The following is a 21,522-nucleotide window of genomic DNA, read 5'->3' as shown; positions in this document are numbered from 1 at the left end:
ATGCTCAACTCTGTGGCTGCTGAGGACTGGAGGCCTCACTACTGTCCCAGCTATCACATGACTGGTAGAACAGGGTTGGGTGGGTGCAGGTACTGTATATGCTTGTGTTCATTCTAATGAAATTTAATATATAATATATAGAAATGAAGATGTATATATGGTTTACACAAACACAGCTAAAAAGCAGAAAAGAATACATACCCGAGGGGCACAGGTACTCAGTGGTGCTGCAGACATTGCTGCAGGAGGAGGAGGTGCAGGAGAACCAATCAATCCACTGACAAGCTATGCAAAATAACAACAACAATGATTTATAATCAATTATTCTCATGTTTCATGCATTCTACCTAAGGTTGTAAGGAATAGAAAAGGGGTACAGGTAGGGCTGTGCAATTCACTGATATAAACTTATTCATTCGTCATGTCAGTGAAGAAAGATTCTGATCAGAATTGTGAAATTAATGGAGCTCATACATTGGGTAAAAGGTTTATGAATAGAGGTGCGAAGAAACATGCTCAAAGCTATGGTAGATGTGTTTGACTCAGATGTAGAATAGCCAAAGAATTATATTGGTGGATGGGGTATATAGAATTATTTCTCAACTCTGTGGCCACTAAGGACTGGAGGCCTAACTACTACCAGCTGTCACCTGACCAACAGAACAGTATTGGGTGGATGTGGGTAAATGTCCGTATTTTCTTTTTTTCTTTTTTTAATGTATAATATAGGGAATAAAACATGAATATATGGTTTTTATAAACACGGCTCTGGGCTACACTTGGGAGTATGTATGTATGAAAGTCAAATGATAATTAAGTATTTGTTTTTGACTGCTTGGATTCAAGGTTAGGTAAGATTAGGTGCATTTAAAAATTGCCTTAGCTGTCAATAGTAGAGATGATCGAACATCTGAAAAAGCTAGGTTTGATCGAACTCGAACCATGCCGGACCTTCCGTATTTGATTGCTGAAGTCTTCATGGTCTTTGCCGAAGGAAGAGACATCCCGGGGACCGCCAGGAATTCCAGGATACAACCTATTACCTAGGCTGAATCCCAGAATTGCAGGCGGTCCCCTGGATGTCTCCTCCTTCGGATCGGACCATGAAGACATCAGCAATCAAATACGGAAGGTCCAGCATGGTTCGAGTTTGATTGAACCTAGCTTTTTCAGATGTTCGATCAAGCCTAGTCAAGAGTACGCCAATGCAAATACAATCATCGCAATCTATATGTCGTTTAGCAGTTCACTAAAAAGTGGGAACATGTACAGCAATGACTACAGACACTTGTGGTGCTTGGCCGTCATTCACTGTGAGCAGCACATGATAAAGGTAAAGACACCAGATCTAAGCAAACCTCTCAGAACTAACCTTACACCATGCTGCTTTGAGGAACGTGCTTCACTTTTTATTCAGCTTGTTCTATCTCTGTCCATCTATGTTCTCTACTCTGCTACTTTTTCAATGAATATCACTAGGCCAAGTCCCAGGAGGAGCACTGGGATGACACACTTTTTTGGGCCTGTTCTGTTGCAGAATACTCTGGATGAACAATATGAGCTGCTACTACTACATACATTTTTCCGGCATACAGTGCTTTTTATCAAATGGAAAATCATAGTCAACTAGGATATACAGTATAGAGGGAACCTGCAAAAAAGTATCCTGCACATTATATTCCATTGTATGCAAATAAAGTGACATAGGTCAGAGGCTTCTGTCTGAGGTATACGCTACAATTATACATTTTGGTATACTCATACTATGAAGACATTTTGGACAAAGAACCAGTCACATGACTGGTAGAACAGTGTTGGGTGGGTGCAGGTATACAGTATGTTTGTGCACATTTTAATGAAATTAATTATATATAATATATAGAAATGAAGATGTATATATGGTTTGTACAAACACAGCTAAAAAGCGGAAAATAATACATATCGGAGAGGCCCAGGAACTATGAATGCTGCGGACATTGCTGCAGGAGGAAGAGGCGGAGGAGGAGCAGCAAAAGAACCGACAAGCTATGCAAAATAACAACAATGGTGTCAGAGGTCTGTGTGGTCACAGGAAATAAAAGGACCAATCAGGAAGAGAGAATCACAGAGCTGTGCAGGAGGGCAGTGACAGAAACCGTTCTATACAGCAGTGTGAATGGCTGAGTGTGAGTGCAGGCACAATATAGCAGCAGTGTGCATAGCTGAGTGTAAGTGCAGAGACATTATAGCAGCAGTGTGAATAGCTGAGTGTAAGTGCAGAGACATTATAGCAGCAGTGTGTATAGCTGAGTGTGATTTTAGGCACATTATAGCAGCAGTGTGTATAGCTGAGTGTAAGTGCAGGCACATTATAACAACAGTGTGTATAGATGAGTGTAATTGCAGACACATTACAGCAGCATGTGTGTATGGCTGAATGTAAGTGCAGGCACATAATAGCAGCAGTGTGTTTGGCTGAGTGTAAATGCAGGCACATTATAGCAGCAGTGTGTATAACTGAGTGCAGGGGTGTAACTACCACTGTAGCAGCCATAGCAGTTGCTATTGGGCCTGCTGCATCAGGGGGCCCCATTGTCGGCTCCTGCAATACACTGGGCCCCCTGAGCTGTCATCATTTGCAGAAACAGGTGGCCGAACGAGCCTCCTGGGATCTGCAAATTTCTCTTTAATTGCAAGCACTCCTGACCAGCGTTTGCAGTTATGACTACACTTGATGGCTTTGTAGTCATAACTACAAAGGGGGGGGGGGACAATCAAAATTTTGCTATGGGGCCTAGCTATTTCTAGTTACGCCCCTGGCTGAGTGTAAGTGCAGGCACATTATAGCAGCAGTGTGTATAGCTGAGTGTAAGTGAAGGCACATTATAGCAGGAATGGAGAGGATGGGAAACAAGGGCTGACAGAGACTGCAGGGAGCATGCAGGAATGAGCAAGGCATATGTGGGCACATAGCAGGGTTACAGCTATGAAGAGATTACCTCCATAGTCCTGTCTTCTGAAGACAGCCCCAGCTTGAGGTGGATCTGCCAAGATTTGAAAGGTGAGGGAGACTTCTTGGGTCAGAGTACAGGGCTGTAGACACCGTTATGCAGACCATGCCCCTCCCCCACTCGCCCTCTCACCCAGCACAGGGAGCTCTTAAACCAAGTTACAAGTTTAAAAACTGTGAGCTCTTCTTGCAAAGCGCTCTCAATCCAAGTTACATATATATAGTTTTGTTGCATGTTAGGGTGGACTAACCAGTAACCATTTATATTGTATTAAATTTCCTTGACTTGACTAATAAAAGCTACAGTACTAGTAAGCATAAATTAGTCTCTGTTCAATTAGCATTTTTCCAGATCATTCACCTAAAGTATCTCTAGGACCCATTGACCCCACATATACAAGGAGCAGAAATCCCATCCTTAAACCATGCAAAAGAATAATAATTTATATTTAACCAATACTTCTCTTATTTCATGCATATTGTCTTCAGGATTAGTAAAAACAGATACAGGTAGGGCTGTGCAATTCACTGAACTTCTCTCAATTATTTGCCATGTCAGTGATGTACAATTCTGATCAAAATTGTGAAAGTGAAATGGCCGTTTCTTGAAACTCATAAATTGGGAGATTAACTTCTGAAACACAATGTGGGCAAATAAAGAATGCTGAAAGCTATGGCGGATGTAGCTATGTTTGATGTAGATCTAGGATAGCTCAATGATGCCATTTTGGACAAAGAACTGGAGGGTGAGGTTAGTAATGGGTCTACTTACTCTGATGAGAAAAATTTATTTTCCTATAATTTCATAATTCATTGACCAAAAGGAAAATTGTTAAAATGTAACATTTATTTATCTTGTAAAAAAGGTATATACTTGTTCAATGCAAAATACTCAAAAAAACTCAAAAACAAAAAAACTCTATAACGCAGCCATCACCATCCTATTGTGCGCATGCAGACACTTTATAGTCCATAGATCGCAAAGATCATAGATGTATCCTATTGTCCTATTTTGTAACACAGTGTGAATGCTACTTTAATTTTTATTGCACTTTATTATATTTGCACTTATTTACTATTGCACTTTATCACAATGTTTTTGTCTTTTGTTCGTCCCTTTGGCTTATTTTGTTGTGTAAACAGTCTTTTCTTGTGTGAGCAATCAATTTATACACTCTAGTTGAGTCATTGTAAGAAATTAGGAATTTATTTACTTCCCTTTTGTTTCTCCTGTAGTAGGTATCGGAAGTCCTTCACTTTGTATTGCACTGCCCGACGCGTTTCCTGAACCATTATCCTCCAGGGCCGTTGGGTAAGCTCACATTCTTTTTGGGACCTTTGCTGAAATCCTTCTGCACGGCTCTGGTGATGGCCGCACACTGATCAGCGCACCTCGGCTTCTATTTATATGTCACACAAGCCCACCTCTCTTTCTTGACAGACTGATCTCCTAGCTAATCAGAGCAGATTCTATACATAGTTCCTGTCCAGAGATGTGTCAGTCCGGAGCGATCCTCATGTGATCCTGTTAGTTTGTATCCGTTACCTGGATACCTGAGACGCAGCCGCGTCCCAAGCCTTGCTATGGATTCTGTACCTGAATGGTAAATGTTGTACGGTTGGAGACATTGTAATTAGTTCTTAATGTAAGTTTACTTATTAGATAACTTTCTCTTCTATCTCTTCCAATTTCTGTTTCGGTTCCTTTTAGCTTACCGAAAGCACATATATGATACATAGTCATTGAAGCCGTGCGGCCGTGCTGAGTTCATTCTGAAAATCCAGCGCGCTTCACATTGTAATTGTTGCTTGTCATAATCCCCCTTCAGTATAGGTCTTCTCACCACTTCCAGTACCTGACATCTGAGCGCTTCCCAATTGCCTCCATGTTTCTCCATAAAGTGAAGTGCCATAGGAGTTGTACGTTTATTTTTTATATCTCCTATGTGCTCACTTAGCCCTTTTTTAGGGGTCTGAGAGTTTTTCCCACATAATTTTGTGGGCAGGGACATGTCAGCATAGAGACCACCCCAGATGTCTCACAGTTCGCAAAATCCTGCATCACATAGTTTTCTCCCGTGCTGCTGCTCTCAAAGGATTTTCCAGGGGTGATATATTTGCACATTGGGCATTTGCTGCATGGATATGTTCCTGAAATCCCCCTGCGTTGTTTATTCATATTAGTAGGAAGATAGCTGTGCACCAATCGGTCCTTCAAAATGCGGCCCCTTCGATAAGTGATTTGTGGTCTTTCAGGTAATAACCGCGTAATAGTCTGGTCCAACTTGAGAACGGGCCAATAGTGGGTCAAGATTTGTTTAACCTCCTCAGACTTCACATCATACGTGCCTATAATTCGGGATACTTGTTCCCCGTCATCAGTTTTTATTTTAGGTCTTAGTAATTCAGTGCGATTTCTTTGTATCGCCTTCCAATAGGCATTTCTAAGAATTTTCTTAGGGTAGCCCCTTCTCATAAGTCTGTCCCGTAACTCAGCAGCCTTCTACTTGAATTCTGTTAGAGTGGAGCAATTCCGTCTCAAGTACTGGCCTATCGGTATGCCAGCTCTTAGTGCCCTTGCGTGACAGCTTTCCCATTTTAGCAGGGAATTTGTAGCTGTTTCCTTCCTATATACAGTAGCGTGCAGTCTTCCATTTGTAGCAATCTGTATGTCTAGGTCCAAGAAGACCATCCTCTGCTTGCTGATAGTTTTTGTTAACCTCAGACCCAAATGATTACTGATTAAGGTCATCCACAAAAGCCCTGAATTCCTCCTCCGAGGAGGACCATACCAGCAGTACATCATCTATAAATCTTTCCCACATTTGAATGTGCCGTGACCAGTGGGACATCTCCTCTCCGAAGACGACCTGGTCCTCTCACCAGCCGAGGTACAGATTTGCGTATCACGGTATGTACTAAGAAACCGAAAATAGTGACTGAAAACAAGGAAGATAAGCTACAAGTCATAAATCTCACCAAAAGACAATTAATTATCAGCAAGCAGTGGATGGTCTTCTTGGACCTAGACATACAGATTGCTACAAATGGAAGACTGCACGCTACTGTATATAGGAAGGAAACAGCTACAAATTCCCTGCTAAAATGGGAAAGCTGTCACGCAAGGGCACTAAGAGCTGGCATACCGATAGGCCAGTACTTGAGACGGAATTGCTCCACTCTAACAGAATTCAAGTAGAAGGCTGCTGAGTTACGGGACAGACTTATGAGAAGGGGCTACCCTAAGAAAATTCTTAGAAATGCCTATTGGAAGGCGATACAAAGAAATCGCACTGAATTACTAAGACCTAAAATAAAAACTGATGACGGGGAACAAGTATCCCGAATTATAGGCACGTATGATGTGAAGTCTGAGGAGGTTAAACAAATCTTGACCCACTATTGGCCCGTTCTCAAGTTGGACCAGACTATTACGCGGTTATTACCTGAAAGACCACAAATCACTTATCGAAGGGGCCGCAATTTGAAGGACCGATTGGTGCACAGCTATCTTCCTACTAATATGAATAAACAACGCAGGGGGATTTCAGGAACATATCCATGCAGCAAATGCACAATGTGCAAATATATCACCCCTGGAAAATCCTTTGAGAGCAGCAGCACGGGAGAAAACTATGTGATGCAGGATTTTGCGAACTGTGAGACATCTGGGGTGGTCTCTATGCTGACATGTCCCTGCCCACAAAATTATGTGGGAAAAACTCTCAGACCCCTAAAAAAACAGCTAAGTGAGCACATAGGAGATATAAAAAATAAACGTACAACTCCTGTGGCACTTCACTTTATGGAGAAACATGGAGGCAATTGGGAAGCGCTCAGATGTCAGGTACTGGAAGTGGTGAGAAGACCTATACTGAAGGGGGATTATGACAAGCAACAATTACAATGTGAAGCGCGCTGGAGTTTCAGAATGAACTCAGCACGGTCGCACGGCTTCAATGACTATGTATCATATATGTGCTTTCGGTAAGCTAAAAGGAACCGAAACAGAAATTGGAAGAGATAGAATAGAAAGTTATCTAATAAGTAAACTTACATTAAGAACTAATTACAATGTCTCCAACCGTACAACATTTACCATTCAGGTACAGAATCCATAGCGAGGCTTGGGACGCGGCTGCGTCTCAGGTATCCAGGTAACGGATACAAACTAACAGGATCACATGAGGATCGCTCCGGACTGACACATCTCTGGACAGGAACTATGTATAGAATCTGCTCTAATTAGCTAGGAGAGCATTCTGTCAAGAAAGAGAGGCGGGCTTGTGTGACATATAAATAGAAGCCGAGGTGCGCTGATCAGTGTGCGGCCATCACCAGAGCCGTGCAGAAGGATTTCAGCAAAGGTCCCAAAAAGAATGTGAGCTTACCCAACGGCCCTGGAGGATAATGGTTCAGGAAATGCGTCGGGCAGTGCAATACAAAGTGAAGGACTTCCGATACCTACTACAGGAGAAACAAAAGGGAAGTAAATAAATTCCTAATTTCTTACAATGACTCAACTAGAGTGTATAAAGTGATTGCTCACACAAGAAAAGACTGTTTACACAACAAAATAAGCCAAAGGGACGAACAAAAGACAAAAACATTGTGATAAAGTGCAATAGTAAATAAGTGCAAATATAATAAAGTGCAATAAAAATTAAAGTAGCATTCATACTGTGTTACAAAATAGGACAATAGGATACATCTATGATCTTTGCGATCTATGGACTATAAAGTGTCTGCATGCACACAATAGGATGGTAATTGCTGCGTTATAGAGGTTTTTTTGAGTATTTTGCATTGAACAAGTATATACCTTTTTCACAAGATAAATAAAAGTTACATTTTAACAATTTTCCTTTTGGTTAATGAATTATGAGGTTAGTAATGCTCAACTCTGTGGCCACTGAGCACTGGAGGCCTCACTACTGTCCCAGCTGTCACCTGACTGGTAGAACAGTGTTGGGTGGGTGCAAGTATTCGTTTGTGCACATTTCAATGAAATTTATTATATATATATATATATATATATATATATATATATATATATATAGAAATGAAGATGTATATATGGTTTGTACAAACACAGCTAAAAAGCGGAAAAGAATACATACCGGAGGCGCCCAGGCACTCAATGGTGCTGCAGACATTGCTGCAGGAGGAGGAGGTGGAGGAGGATCAGCAGAAGAACCGAAAAGTCCACCGACAAGCTATGCAAAATAACAACAATGGTGTCAGAGGTCTGTGTGGACACAGGAAAGCAACGGACCGATCAGGAAGTGAGAATCACAGAGCTGTGCAGAAGGACAGTGACAGAAACCTTTCTATACAATAGTGTGAATGGCTGAGTGTGAGTGCAGGCACAATATAGCAGCAGTGTGCATAGCTGAGTATAAGTGCAGGCACATTATAGCAGCAGTGTGTATAGCTGAGTGTAAGTGCAGGCACATTATAACAACAGTGTGTAAAGATGAGTGTAAGTGCATGCACATTATAGTAACAGTGGGTATGGCTAAATGTAAGTGCAGGCACATTATAGCAGCAGTGTGTATGGCTGAATGTAAGTGCAGGCACATTATAGCAGCAGTGTGTATGGCTGAGTGTAAGTGCAGGCACACTATAGCAGCAGTGTGTATGGCTGAGTGTAAGTGCAGGCACATTATAGCAGCAGTGTGTATAGCTGAGTGTAAGTGCAGGCACATTATAGCAGCAGTGTGTATGGTTGAGTGTAAGTGCAGGCACATTATAGCAGCAGTGTGTATGGCTGAGAGTAAGTGCAGGCACATTATAGCAGCAGTGTGTATGGTTGAGTGTAGGTGCAGGCACATTATAGCAGCAGTGTGTATAGCTGAGTGTAAGTACAGGCACATTACAGCAGTCAGGGCCGTATTTTCCACTAGGCACCCATGGTCCAGTGCCTAGGGCAGCACCTTGTAGGGGGGCAGCACCAGCAGGGAAAGTAAACAACTTTTTTTGTTTGTTTTTATTTTTCTAGTCTCCTGGTCAGACTTGCCAGTAAAGCCCCTATTCCACGGGTCGTTAAGAGGGGCAATATCGTTCGTATTCGGCCGATATCGGCCGCTACGAACGCTATTCGTCCCGTTGAATAGAGTGCAACGATCAGCCGACATCGTTCATGTCGGCTGATCGTTGCAGTCGCTTGTTTTTCAACATGTTGAAATACAAGCGACTGATATAGCAGCGATCTGCTGCCGTAGCTCCTTTGAATGGGAGCGTCGGCAGCAGACGCTGCTATATCCTATGGGCTGCCCGGACAATCAGTGATCCTCTGAGCAGCCCCCCCGCAGCTCCCCGCCGCCCCTCCCGCACTCACCCGCTCGCTGCAGCCGCGTCGAATAGCGGCGGCAGCGAGCGGGGAACGAGGGGCAAACAAGCGCTGAGAGCGCTCGTTTGCTCCTTAAACGACCCGTGTAATAGGCCCTTAAATCTGGTCTCTGTTCACATAGCATTTTTTCAGAACACTCACTAAAAGTATCATACAAAGTATGACATGCATTATATTTCACTGTATACCATTGGTGATATACTGGAGGCCTCTGTCTGACATATACTCTCAAACTATATTTTTGATATATACTTCTGACATAGAGGGACATTTATTAAGTCCTGTGTTTTCTGCGCCGGACTTAAAAATCTTCCCGCAGCTCCGGCACTACGGAGATTTATGTAGAGGCGGACCGCCTCTACATAAATCCCATGCGCAGCTGAGAGCTGGTGTAGGTTTCCTGACTATATTTCCGCCAAAAAAAATGCTGAATAGCGCGGATTCTGAGTCCGCACCCCCTCCACAGCCCCTCCCCGCCCCCCCTGGCATACCGGGCAGAAAGTGCCGATTTGCAAATATTTTATTCGCAAATAGTCCATTTGTGAATAAAATTATTCGCAAATGGGCACTTTCAGCCGAAAAAAAGGCCTTTGATGCTTCATACATGTCCGCCATAGACTGCAAACACAGTGCAGCCCTATTCATTGTATCAGAGATATATTACATATGTGAACACAAAAGTATACATACCGGAGAGAGCGGGGACATTGTTGGTGCTGCTGACGCTGCTTTAGGTTTTCGGCGGGCTTTAAGGTTATAGCCAAAACTGGCAGCTGTCCACTGTTGTGAATCAATTCCATCCATTTCTATAGCATTGCATATCTCTGCTGTATCAAACATTCTTCTTTCTCTTGCACTACTTCTTCTTCTAATTGGGGCTTCCCTAGATATTTCCAAGGCACAGTCCACAGGCTACACAAAAACATAATAACTCTAATATAATCAATTATTCTCGGGTTTGATGCATTGTATGTATGTATGTATGTATGTATGGATTTACAGGATTAGAAAAAGGGCGAGCTGTGTGATTCCCTAAATTATTCTTATTTATTCACCGTATGGCTAGGTTCACACAACGTTATTTTTTTAGTAAAGAACGGACGCTGATTGCAATTGCCTCAGCATCCGTTCTTTAATGCAATTCCGCTCGCTGTGTTCTCACATCGTTATTCTAACGCCCGATCTTTAGAACGGGCGTTAGAATAATGTGCCTGTCCATTATTTCCATATTTAAACATCAGCTGTTCACACAATGCAATGTGCAGCGCGGCCGCACATTGCATTGGAGTGAATGGCTAATTGATTTGCGGGCACAGCCGCCGGTGCCTGCAAATCAATTGGGAAAAAAGAACGCGCCTGCAGCTGATACGGAGGTATCTGCTGCAGGAACGGGCTGAGTGCAGCCCGACGGCCGGCTGTTTAACAGCGTCTGTTGCTATGCAACGGACGCTGTTAAATGGTGTGTGAACATAGCCTAACAGTGAAGCCCGATCCTGATTTTAATCAGAATTTTGAAACAGTTACTAACGCCAATCACTATGGCCATGTGTTGGAATTCATAAAGCGAGGTAACAGGGATGAGAAAGGTGGTGCAGGGAAACAAAGAAAGCTACAATGGGTGACAAGATGGAGGCGTTTAGGAGCCACAACAACGATCCCGACCCTGTCATCCAACATCAGTGTCTGACTTCACAAATGCTCTTCTGGATAAAAATTACTACAAGACACCTCCAAATCTTGTGGAGAGTATTCTCAGAAGATTGGAAGCTGTTATAACTGTAAAGGGAAGACCAACCCCATAATAATACCTATGGAGATAGAGCGGGACGTTCTGAAAGCTCCTGTAGGTGTAATGTGGCAGTCCCAATACTTGCCTCCATATACTGTATATTGATTATCAGAATTATGACAGTGATTAAACATAGTACTAGAGGAAAAATTCTGCATACAAAGTCCACATGTAAAGGAATTGCGTCCTGGTATTTTTTAGCTAATTAAATTTAAAAAATTGCAAGTAACTAAGAGAATCCTGAGCCACTAAGTAAACAAGTGCCAGTCGTGTATTTCAGTGCTAATATACAGAGCCTATGCAATAGTAATGGTTGCTGCCATGTATTGTTGGCCAGGTATCCCCTATAAGGCTATGTTCACATTACGTATGAGACCGGCCATTCTGTGATTCTGTGACTGCTGTACCGGCCGGATGATCTTTAGCACTGCCCGCATCAGAACTCCCAACTGCTCACTATGGAGCGTGTGGCTAGAGCCGCTCGCTCCATAGTGTGCACTGACCGGGTCAGTTGTTAGCGGTGCCGCTAGGGATCCCGGCCGGAGAGTATGCCATGTGTATACGCTCCGGCCAGGATCCCATAGACGGCAAGGTAACGTATATTTTTGCAATAACCAATGTGCAACAACGGCCGTAGTTTTACGAAAATATACGTACTGTGAACATAGCCTTACACAGGAAGATGTGCGGCCAATGAGTGATAATTTTTTGATGGGTTAAAATGGCCTGATCAGCTGTAATACGGTTACTCGCTGACTCATTTACACAGGGTGACTGGCTAATACTCGTCCCATGTAACAGAATCCTTAGACTGTACAGTCTATAGGTACCAAAGATTTATCAAAAAGCAGGAGCCACTGTAAAAATCTGGCACATTGGAAGACTTTTTAAACTAAGCTTTCACTAGGTATGGGGCAGTAATAGCAAATCTGGGCCAGCGTCTGTGAGACTGTCGGACTGTACATCAGTCTTATAAACAGTAATGTGCTGGTCTGACTGCTGCTCTGTTCACATAGGAGATATGGGACCCCCTTCTTGAGATTTTCCAGGTCCCAGTGAATCAAATACTTATCCACAATTGAATAAGAGATTGTACACTTATCCCATATAATGTGAATAGGCACAGGTTGTGTTGGTGGGCCAAACCCTTTACAAAAAATAAAACAGCTAATTTACTTTTAGTCCATATGGCTGACCCCAGACCCACAGACCCATATTCTAAGGTTCCATATTAAATAACCATTTATATTGTCTGGATAAGGAGCCTTGTTTGATAAGTTTTGTGTTTGAACAGGGACACCGTAATACCAAGTGACAATACATCTGCCATGGTCTATGCCTGTTTCTAGGTGTAAAGTAGGGATGGTCCGAAACTGCCGAGGTTCGGGTTCGTATGAACCCGAACGCTCGGCATCAGATTCCCGCTGTCTGCCCGCTCCGTGGAGCGGGTGGATACAGCGGGAGGACCGCCTGAAAAATTGGGATACAGCCTATGGCTATGGCTGTATCCCAGTTTTCCAGGCGGTCCTCCTGCTGTATCCACCCTTTCCACGGAGCGGGCAGACAGCAGGAATCATTACCGGGAGTTCGGGTTCGTACGAACCCGGACCGAACTCAGTTCGGACCATCCCTAGTGTAAAGCATGATAAATTACCAAGCCCCTCTCTGCTCATCCATGAGGTGAGGGGCTAATATTTGGCTAATGGCACAGAAAAGCCAAAAATCTGTTCATCTTTGATAAATGTGCCCCTAAGGGTTTAAGGAACGTATCCTCTAAGGTTATCCCTGAACATGTTCTACTTGTTTAGTCACTTACAACTAAAGACATATGGGGGCATTTACTTATATTACCAAATGATGATGAACTGGATTTTTCTTCCTCTATGCTAAAAGTACATCATTTCTGACATATACTTCCAATTTATACTGCAAGGCGATGCTGGTCTATGCATCCATTCTCCCTATAATCCAATCAAATATATAAACCGATATAAGCACAAAAGTATACATACCTGAGAGGACTGTTCCGCGCTGTCCAACAACATTGGTTCAATGAGTTGAAGTGAATAACCTCCTTTACCCAGTAAACGCATTGGGGGACCAGACAATCTTTGTAAACTCTACACAAAAGAATAATAACTATGATTTATATTTTAAAAATAAATGCATTGCGTATAACATCATTGGGGAGGGGGGGGGACTGTCAAAAGTCACAATATGTATGTGTAAACATAAAGGGGTTTGCTAGGGGGTGCGTGGCTGTGTATGGTGGAAAAAAAGACTCTGCATGCGTTGCATTTATTACAATATACGGCTATGTTCACACTACGTACGAATCCGTACGCATTTCGTACAGCGCCGTACATGTGCGGCTGAAACTACGGGCGTGCGAATATTCGATGTGCGGCCGAATGCGTATGCAATGTGTACGCAATGCGAACGTACGCCCGTACTCTACTTACGCTTCCTGAGCCCCCTATGAAGCGATCTGACAGCGGTCTTTTACTTGTAAATCTTCGCCTAGCCCCGGACACCCCAGACACCTACAATCAGACAAACAGATTTAGTGTTAATATATAAAATTACAAACATGGTTAAACATAACTCCAGAGTGCCCATGATCTTAGAACCGCTTCAGCCCAGTGTGCCTGTCATCTGCCACCTCACCTCCAAGGATCTGTGATACCACAGAGGGGTCTGATGAGGCCTGTAATCCCAGAAGCGTCTCCGGTTGCCCTGGTGATCGCAGGAGGCGTGCGGGGACGCTTCCGTGTTCGGTCGGGATTACAGGCCTCATCAGACCTCTCTGCGGCAGCACAGAGGCGGCAGATGACAAGAGAACATAATAGAAAAAAACAACATACAGATTCCAGTCTCTCTGCCTCATTGTACTGTGATATCTAAAAGTAACATACACATTATTATACTAATCCCTTAAGAATAGATTTCAGGTTTCTAGTTAGAAATATATGTCTGCGATTTTTCTTTTGCTGCCTGTTTTATTTATTATTATTAATCATACATGTTTAGATCTACAGTATATGATCAGGTGGTTAGTGTACAACATACATATAAGAACTGAACTGTGTACAAAAAAACATGCATAAAACCAAAAGACACTTGCTGTTAGGGCAGCTTCGCACAGGATGGATCGCATCGGATATATCGCTGCGAGTTTTGCAGCAAGATCCGTTACCAAGGTCCTGTCAGTTCTTATGTGAATACATACTTACAGCGGATCTTTCAGACTGCTGCAAGTATGTAAGTCATCTGCCCCCTTAACCAACAAACTGTCGGCGAATAAATGCCATGTTCATACTCCCCATACCATCTACTAATAAGCCACAAACGGTAAGGTGATATCAGCAACCACTTCCATTTTATCAGGGTGCATCCATACTTATGGCACACCCTGTATATACAATGGCTGGACCCAGTGGCGTAGCTACCATAGAGGCAGGGTAGGCAGTTGCTATTGGGCCCATGCAGGAGGGGAGGGGGCAGGGGGAGAAGGTAAGAGCATGTGTCCTTCTGCTTAACCCCTTATTTACTGCAGTGTGTAAGTGACCCAATGTTTACTTACATGCTGCAACACAAAAAAAGGGTTAACAAGCAGAAGACAAAGATGTCTGCTTCAGTGCACTGATAACCCCTGACCTCTGTTGCCCAGCTGAGCAATCAGGTAGGAAAGGAAAATGTGCAGAGCTCCCTGCAGAGATCAGGAGTTATCAGTGCACCAGCAGTAAGACAGATATCTCCTTCTGAACATTGGGTCACTTACACACTGCAGAACATAAGGGGTTAAGCAGAAGGCAGAAGGCATAAGCTCCTAATGGGCCCTTATGGATAAAAACTGTGGACTGTCATAGCAAGCAGCCATTGGCTTTCTGCTCTGCCAGTCACTCTTGTGGCTGCAACCAGGATTCTGCCCCTGGCCACAAGAGATTTTATTTTTTGGCCACATCACAATGCATATATATATATATATATATATATATATATATATACATGCAGTGCTCTGTGTTGTGGGTAGGGGAGGGGGCCCCTTAAAATTTATTGCTATGGGGCCCCGTGAATCCTAGATACGCCCCTGGCTGGACCATCAGCAAATAATGCACTTGTTTGCTCTCGTGCCACCCACAGTGCTCCTAGTCTATAAGCTCTTGTAAGCAGGCCCCTCGCTCCCTTTGTATCTTTATTAATTTTATTATTTAATTCTATAAAGTGTAAATGTAGAAAAAAAGGGCTGCGGAATCTGTTGGCACTATACATGGCTGTAGTGGTGAACACCTCTGTGTGGGGTCATTGCATCAATATTGGTGAAGATCCCTTGATTCCTGGAGGTTCCCTTATAGAGCATACAGCCATGTCTGAACACCAAATTGTATTTTAATGAAGAATAAATCTACAAATATCTAAAACTATACAAATATGCTGCATTTTTTTCTAAGGATCTGTTCGCATAGAGTAAAATCAGCGGAATTGACATGTCAATTCTTTGAGCGGAGAGTGGCAGAAGCGGAGGCACGCAAGCCGTCCCAATGAAAAAGACGGCAGGTAGGATTCCGCCGCTTTTACTCATACACTGGCAGATTAATTGCTGTGTAATCAGCACCAATTGATGATATCAGAAATAGAACATAATAAAATAAAATAACTTACAGATTCTGGTCTCTCTGGCCCACCGTCCTCTGAATCCTGAAAGTAAGCAAAGTTACACATTATTATACTAATCCCATAGGAATAGATTTCAGGTTTCTAGTTAGAAATATATGTCTGTGATTGTTCTTTTGCCGCCTGTTTTATTTATATTAATCCTACATGTTTAGATCTATATGATCAGGTGGTTAGTGCACAATATACATATAAGAACTGAACTATGTCCAAAGATACATGCATAAAACCAATAGACACTTGCTGTTATGGGGAAACCGTTGGCTGTATTTGATGTTATGAGCTGCAGACACAATTGGATCGCTGTTAAAAGCAAGCTGTGCCTTACCTGGAACTGATGGTGGTGGCCAAACATATAAAGTCTTCTTTTTATCTCTCAGCCAAGTGTCAAGGAGGCAGGGCTGAGCTGCTTAAGTGCCACAGTCTGACACGCCTTCTTTATTAATATCACCTCCCAGCCCTTCGGTGATTGATATACAGAGACCTATACATCAGTAAAGGAAGGCGAAAAGGAGGTGGAAGCAAAAGAAGTGGCATAACAGACCCCGCCTACTTGACACTGGGCTAAGAAATAAAAAGATTTTATAAGGTTGGTAACTACTATCATCTCCAGGAAAGGTACAGTTTGTTTTTATACCCTAAGCGCGGGGAGGGTCTTCTATCCCTATGTACCAGTCTGCCATTTACCTTATTTATGTAACGTACGTGATTTCGCAATATTCTGTTTGTCACCCCCTATAGCTTGTAAAACGCTGCGTGAAAGTACTATTAAGTTTTTAGTTTTTTATGGTTAAAATTAGGAAATTTAAAAAAAATATATATTTAATAACATTTCCTGGCTTTTTTTTTAAAATACAATTTATGTCATAGTAATGTTGTTTTACCCTGATATTCCGATATCAGGGCAAAAAATTTACTTTTTCTAATTGTAATTTCAAATAATTTGGAGCAAAACTGTAACAAAACCACAATATGTGAACACCATCTTACAAACACTGCTTTAAAAATGGAGAGAAAAAACAAATAAACAAACAAACAAAAAGTACTTACACTTAAGTTATCAGGGTACTGTACCGAAGCGCATTCTTCAACAGAATGAAATATAGAACCACTCAGAGGCTGATGGTGAAATAGTAAAAGTTAAAACTGACTATTTGTTATATTATTCCACAAACGGTAAGGTGATATCAGCAAATAGAGAACTTGTTGGCTCTCAGGTCACCCACAGTCCTCCTAGTCTATAAGCTCTTGTGAGCAGGTCCCTCACTCCCTTTGTATCTTTATTTTATTATTTAATTCTGTAATGTATAACTGTAACCCCTGTATTCTGTGTAAGAAAAATAAGGGCTGCGGCATCTGTTGCCGCTAAACAAATAAATAAATATTATTATTATTATTATTATTATTATTATTATTTTATTATAGCACTCTGATCTTTCCGGCAGCTCTATAGGAATGAATATAACTATAAAATAACTTACAGATACCTCTCTCTCTGCCTCACTGGACTGTGATATCTGAAAGTAAAATATCAAAGTTACACATTATTTTACCAATCCCTTAGGAATAGATTTCAGGTTTTTAGTTAGAAATATATGTATGTGATTGTTCTTTTGCCACCTGTTTTAGTTATAATAATCATAAATGTTTAGAGTATATGATCAGGTGGTTAGTGTACAACATACAAATAAGAACTGAACTGTGTACAAAAATACATGCATAAAACCAATAGACACTTGCTGTTAGGCTCTGTGCACACGGAGCAAAACTGGCGGACATGTTCATTCCTTCAGCGCGGAGAGAGAGGAGGCGCGCGAGCCTCCCATAGACTGTCATTATGACAGGAAGGTTGGTGGAATTCCACCAGTTTTGCTCTGTGTGCACAAAGCCTTATTGTGAGTCTGTCTGCTTTATTTGGTGTTAAGAGCTGCACACACCGTTGGATCGCTGTATAAAAGCAAACTGTACTGTACTTTTCCTGGAACTGATGGTGATGGCCAAACATATAAAATCTTCCTTTTTATTTCTCAGCCAAGTGTCAAGGAGGCAGGGCCGAGCTGCTTAAGTGCCACAGCCTGACACGCCTTGAAAACCATAGACTCCCAGCCCCTGCTTGACTGATATACAGATCCCTATACATCAGTCAAGGAGGGCTGGGAGGTGAAAGCAACAGAGGTGGCATACCAGTTCCTGCCTCCTTGACACTTGGCTTATAAATAAAAAGATTTTATAAGTTAGATAACTACCATCATCTCCAGGACAGGTACAGTTTGCTTTTATACCCTAACAGTGATACAATGATGTTTGCATCTCTTAGCAACAAATGCAGCGAACAGATTTCCTTTAAAAATCATCATCATCGTTATCTGTCCATGGGCACAAATATAACATGTACACTTTTATTTTTCAAATCTGTGAGCCCATAGTGGTAGCATGAACTAAGGCTGTAGCTAAAAGCCTGTCCTCTGTTGCATCGCTCACTAAAGAGCTCAATACTGAATTGTACATATTAGTCACTGTGCGGCTGGAGCTTTATTGAATGGGATGCTACCAAGAATCAAACCTAAAACCCCATAGACAATGACAAGAGCTATTTGGAGTTGTGCAATGCACACTGCCACTGGACTCTGTAGCAATGGAGATGTCATCTCTAGAGTGATGAATGACATCTCATTATATGGCAGCCTGATGGAGGAGTTGGGTTGAGCAGATGTGTGGTGTCCCACCACAGATGGTTTTTATCTCTCATTTGCACCTCTCAAAAAGCTTCCTCTTTCAGGTTAAAGGTGGTGATGAAGTAGTCTGAACTTTTATTTTTACTTTTATTTTTTACTTGTATTTTCTATTTCTGTGTAATACACAGCTGAGGAAGGTCATGGGTAGAGATGAGCGAACAAGCCGGATTTCTGGTTCGTATGAATCAGAAATCTCGGCGGCTGACTCCCGCCGTCTGTTCCCTCCGTACAGCGGGTGGATACATTGTAAGGAACGCCTGGAAAACTGGGATACAGCCATCAGCCGCAGAGATTTCTGATTCATACGAACCAGAAATCCAGCTGGTTCGCTCATCTATAGTCATGGGTTAATATTTTATGTGTACCATGTGTTATACATGACCAATAGGAGGTGCTCTCTATTTCTAACCAATCTCTTTTCTTCTTTCTTTTGCACACACTCATCCCCAACACTCACAGGGAAGTTCACTTTAGGCCCCTGTAGGAGGAGACACTGGTGGAGTGCACATTCAGTCTTATCCAGATTCTCAGAGAGGGAAGACGAAAAACCTACTGTTCCTGCTGTAGTTAAGCCAGGGTCTGGCTTATGCCAGCACCCCTGAAAGGGACAAAGAGCAGTCTAGTCTAGACACTCAATGTGTACAGATGCAGCTAGAGACAACTGGTTCTTCCTCCACTATCACTACGTTTAGTATGCAGTGCTAAGCACTTTAAAGGAAAAGGAGTCCAGGAACACCCTAACCCACGCTGAGAACATGTCTAAAAAGCACAGGGCAGTATCCTGAACACAAGAGGAACTAGCCTGGATAGGACAAAGCTACTGTAAAGAAGGTCTATGTATCCTTTCTCGCAGTTCAGGTAACTGGGACACCCGGACACTTAGCTAAGCCCAGATAACCACGGCTGGGGCTTGTAGTACCCTGACAGGATGGGTCAGTTGACACTGTAGGGTACATAGAGGTCAGACACAGTCTAAACACAACTACAAGTCCAAGTTTTTCACTATAAAGTATATCTCTTCAAGTTCCAGTAGAGTACACAGTCACATTGGGTTGGGGCTCCTCCGACAAACTCTTCTGCTCTTTAAGCACCGCTACAACTACCTCTTTCCTACTCTACTCCTTCAGCACCTCCTTAAGCACCACAAGTTTCAGTATTAAAAGTCTGTGTTAAAGATTTATCTATTCTACCAAAGTGTATTGTACTGCTGAAAGTTTACAGTAAAGCTGTTCTATTTTTACAACACTGAGACTCTGTCATACTTCGTACGCACCAACACCCATACACACAATCTGCACACCTTGGGTTATTTTTCCCCTTTCTGTGGGCGGCGGTACCAGTAGTCTGGGTGGGTCAGTTGCCACTCAGGACTACTGTGACAAGAGCCCAAGGGACCCACTACAACCCGGCAGGTCACCAACCATTGGGGAACACAGTCAGCCACCTAAACAAAGCAGGTACAAACATCACACCTATGTGCTGGACAAGCACTGGCATCACAATAATACCATCTTTGACTGAGCTGACACAACAACACCAATCCTCCTGCAGCCACCACAGATGTCAACAGAGTACTACCTACCAGAATGTATTGGTCAGATTGTAAAATTTGGTGGAGGAGGGATTCTCCCACTGTTTGCCATTAGTACACACAGGCTCTTCCTTCCTTTACCTCTCTGGCCTGTCCCAGCACAGAAGCTACTCTATACTATTATGGACATGAGAGACATAACAGTAACGCTTTATATTTTTTTCTGTTCTCAGGGAGATAATTGTTTAACCCATATGGACTTTGAGTGACATACATTTGTATATTATAAGCCCCTGCAGGGAGGGTCTTCTATCCCTATGTACCAGTCTCCCATTTACTTTATTTATTTAACGTAATTTGATTTTGTAATGTTTGTAATGTAATGTAATGTTATTGTTATAAATAATAACAATAATAACAACAACAACAACGAATTTACATTGTATGTCAGGAAGGGGTTAAAGTTTAGTAGATGTCAAAATTGTACAAAATAAGAAAATAAAAATCTCACATCTAAGAGAGCAGCAGTTGTCCACTAAACTCCAAGAATGTTCTTACAGCACTGACACATGAAATGAGGTGCCCAGGATCTGTCTTGATCCCAAACAGGCATGCCAAAATAAGCTTTGTAGGCCTCACACATCTCAGCAGACGCTTATTGGGGCAATTCTAGAAGCTTCTTGATAGTTCTCACAGTTCAGGAAGCTTCTAGAAGTCTATACACCTGGATATTTGACAGATGTGAGAAAATATTACTTTGCTGAAAAAGTAGTAGATGCTTGGAATGAAGTTCCAGAAGATGTGGTTGGTAAATCTACAATAACTGAATGTAAACCTGCCTTGGATAAACATACATCTATCCGAAGATAATATGAAAGGAAATAAAACAAAAGTGGACTAAATGGACCAGGTGGTCTTTATCTCACACAATATTCTATATTTCTGTGACTTACAACTAAGAGAGCTTTGTCACACCCCCTTTATAATAAATGTCCCCCCCCCCCCATGCCCATTGCGCTTCTATGGTCCTTCTATGGCCTCCCCCTCCATACATGGCTGTAGTGGGTCATTGCATCAACGCTGGTAGAGATCCCGTGATTTAAGGTGGTTTCCTTCCAGAGAGTATATCAACGTCTGAACAACAAATTGGATTTTAATATAGAATAAATCTACGAATATCTGAAACTATATAAATACGCTGCATTTCTTATCTTAGGGTCCTCGTATACTGGCAGATTAATTGCGTGTAATCAGCACAATCGATGATATCAGAAAAAAAAACATAATAAAAGAAAAACTAACTTACAGATTTCTCTCTCTCTGGCGGACCGTCGTCAAATAACTGAAAGTAACATAGCAAAGTTACACATTATTATACTAATCCCATAGGGATAGATTTCAGGCTTCTAGTTATAAATATATGTATGTGATTGTTCTTTTGCCACCTGTTTT

At 42.2% G+C, this 21,522-nt stretch overlaps 1 protein-coding gene across 13 annotated transcripts in view; it reads right to left on the bottom strand.

Moving 5' to 3' along the window:
- The window catches only part of LOC138792403 (protein mono-ADP-ribosyltransferase PARP4-like), a 226,246-nt gene that overhangs the window by 14,529 nt on the left and 190,195 nt on the right, over positions 1 to 21,522 (bottom strand). For 11 of the 13 annotated variants that reach the window (XM_069969777.1, XM_069969776.1, XM_069969775.1 and 8 more), the window contains 9 exons: positions 21,377 to 21,412; positions 17,286 to 17,321; positions 16,855 to 16,923; positions 15,793 to 15,828; positions 13,143 to 13,250; positions 10,032 to 10,253; positions 8,110 to 8,205; positions 2,979 to 3,023; positions 202 to 285 (listed from right to left, as the gene is read on the bottom strand). In XM_069969777.1, coding sequence (XP_069825878.1) covers positions 202 to 285; positions 2,979 to 3,023; positions 8,110 to 8,205; positions 10,032 to 10,253; positions 13,143 to 13,250; positions 15,793 to 15,828; positions 16,855 to 16,923; positions 17,286 to 17,321; positions 21,377 to 21,412 — 732 coding nt within the window. The remainder of the gene's footprint in view (positions 1 to 201; positions 286 to 2,978; positions 3,024 to 8,109; positions 8,206 to 10,031; positions 10,254 to 13,142; positions 13,251 to 15,792; positions 15,829 to 16,854; positions 16,924 to 17,285; positions 17,322 to 21,376; positions 21,413 to 21,522) is intronic. The other 2 variants (XM_069969780.1, XM_069969782.1) reach the window with 2 other exon arrangements.

The sequence above is a fragment of the Dendropsophus ebraccatus genome, chromosome 5, assembly GCF_027789765.1.
Source record: "Dendropsophus ebraccatus isolate aDenEbr1 chromosome 5, aDenEbr1.pat, whole genome shotgun sequence".
Taxonomy (NCBI): domain Eukaryota; kingdom Metazoa; phylum Chordata; class Amphibia; order Anura; family Hylidae; genus Dendropsophus; species Dendropsophus ebraccatus.
The sequence above is the reverse complement of the archived record's forward strand: the minus strand, read 5'-3'. Positions and strand labels throughout refer to the sequence as shown.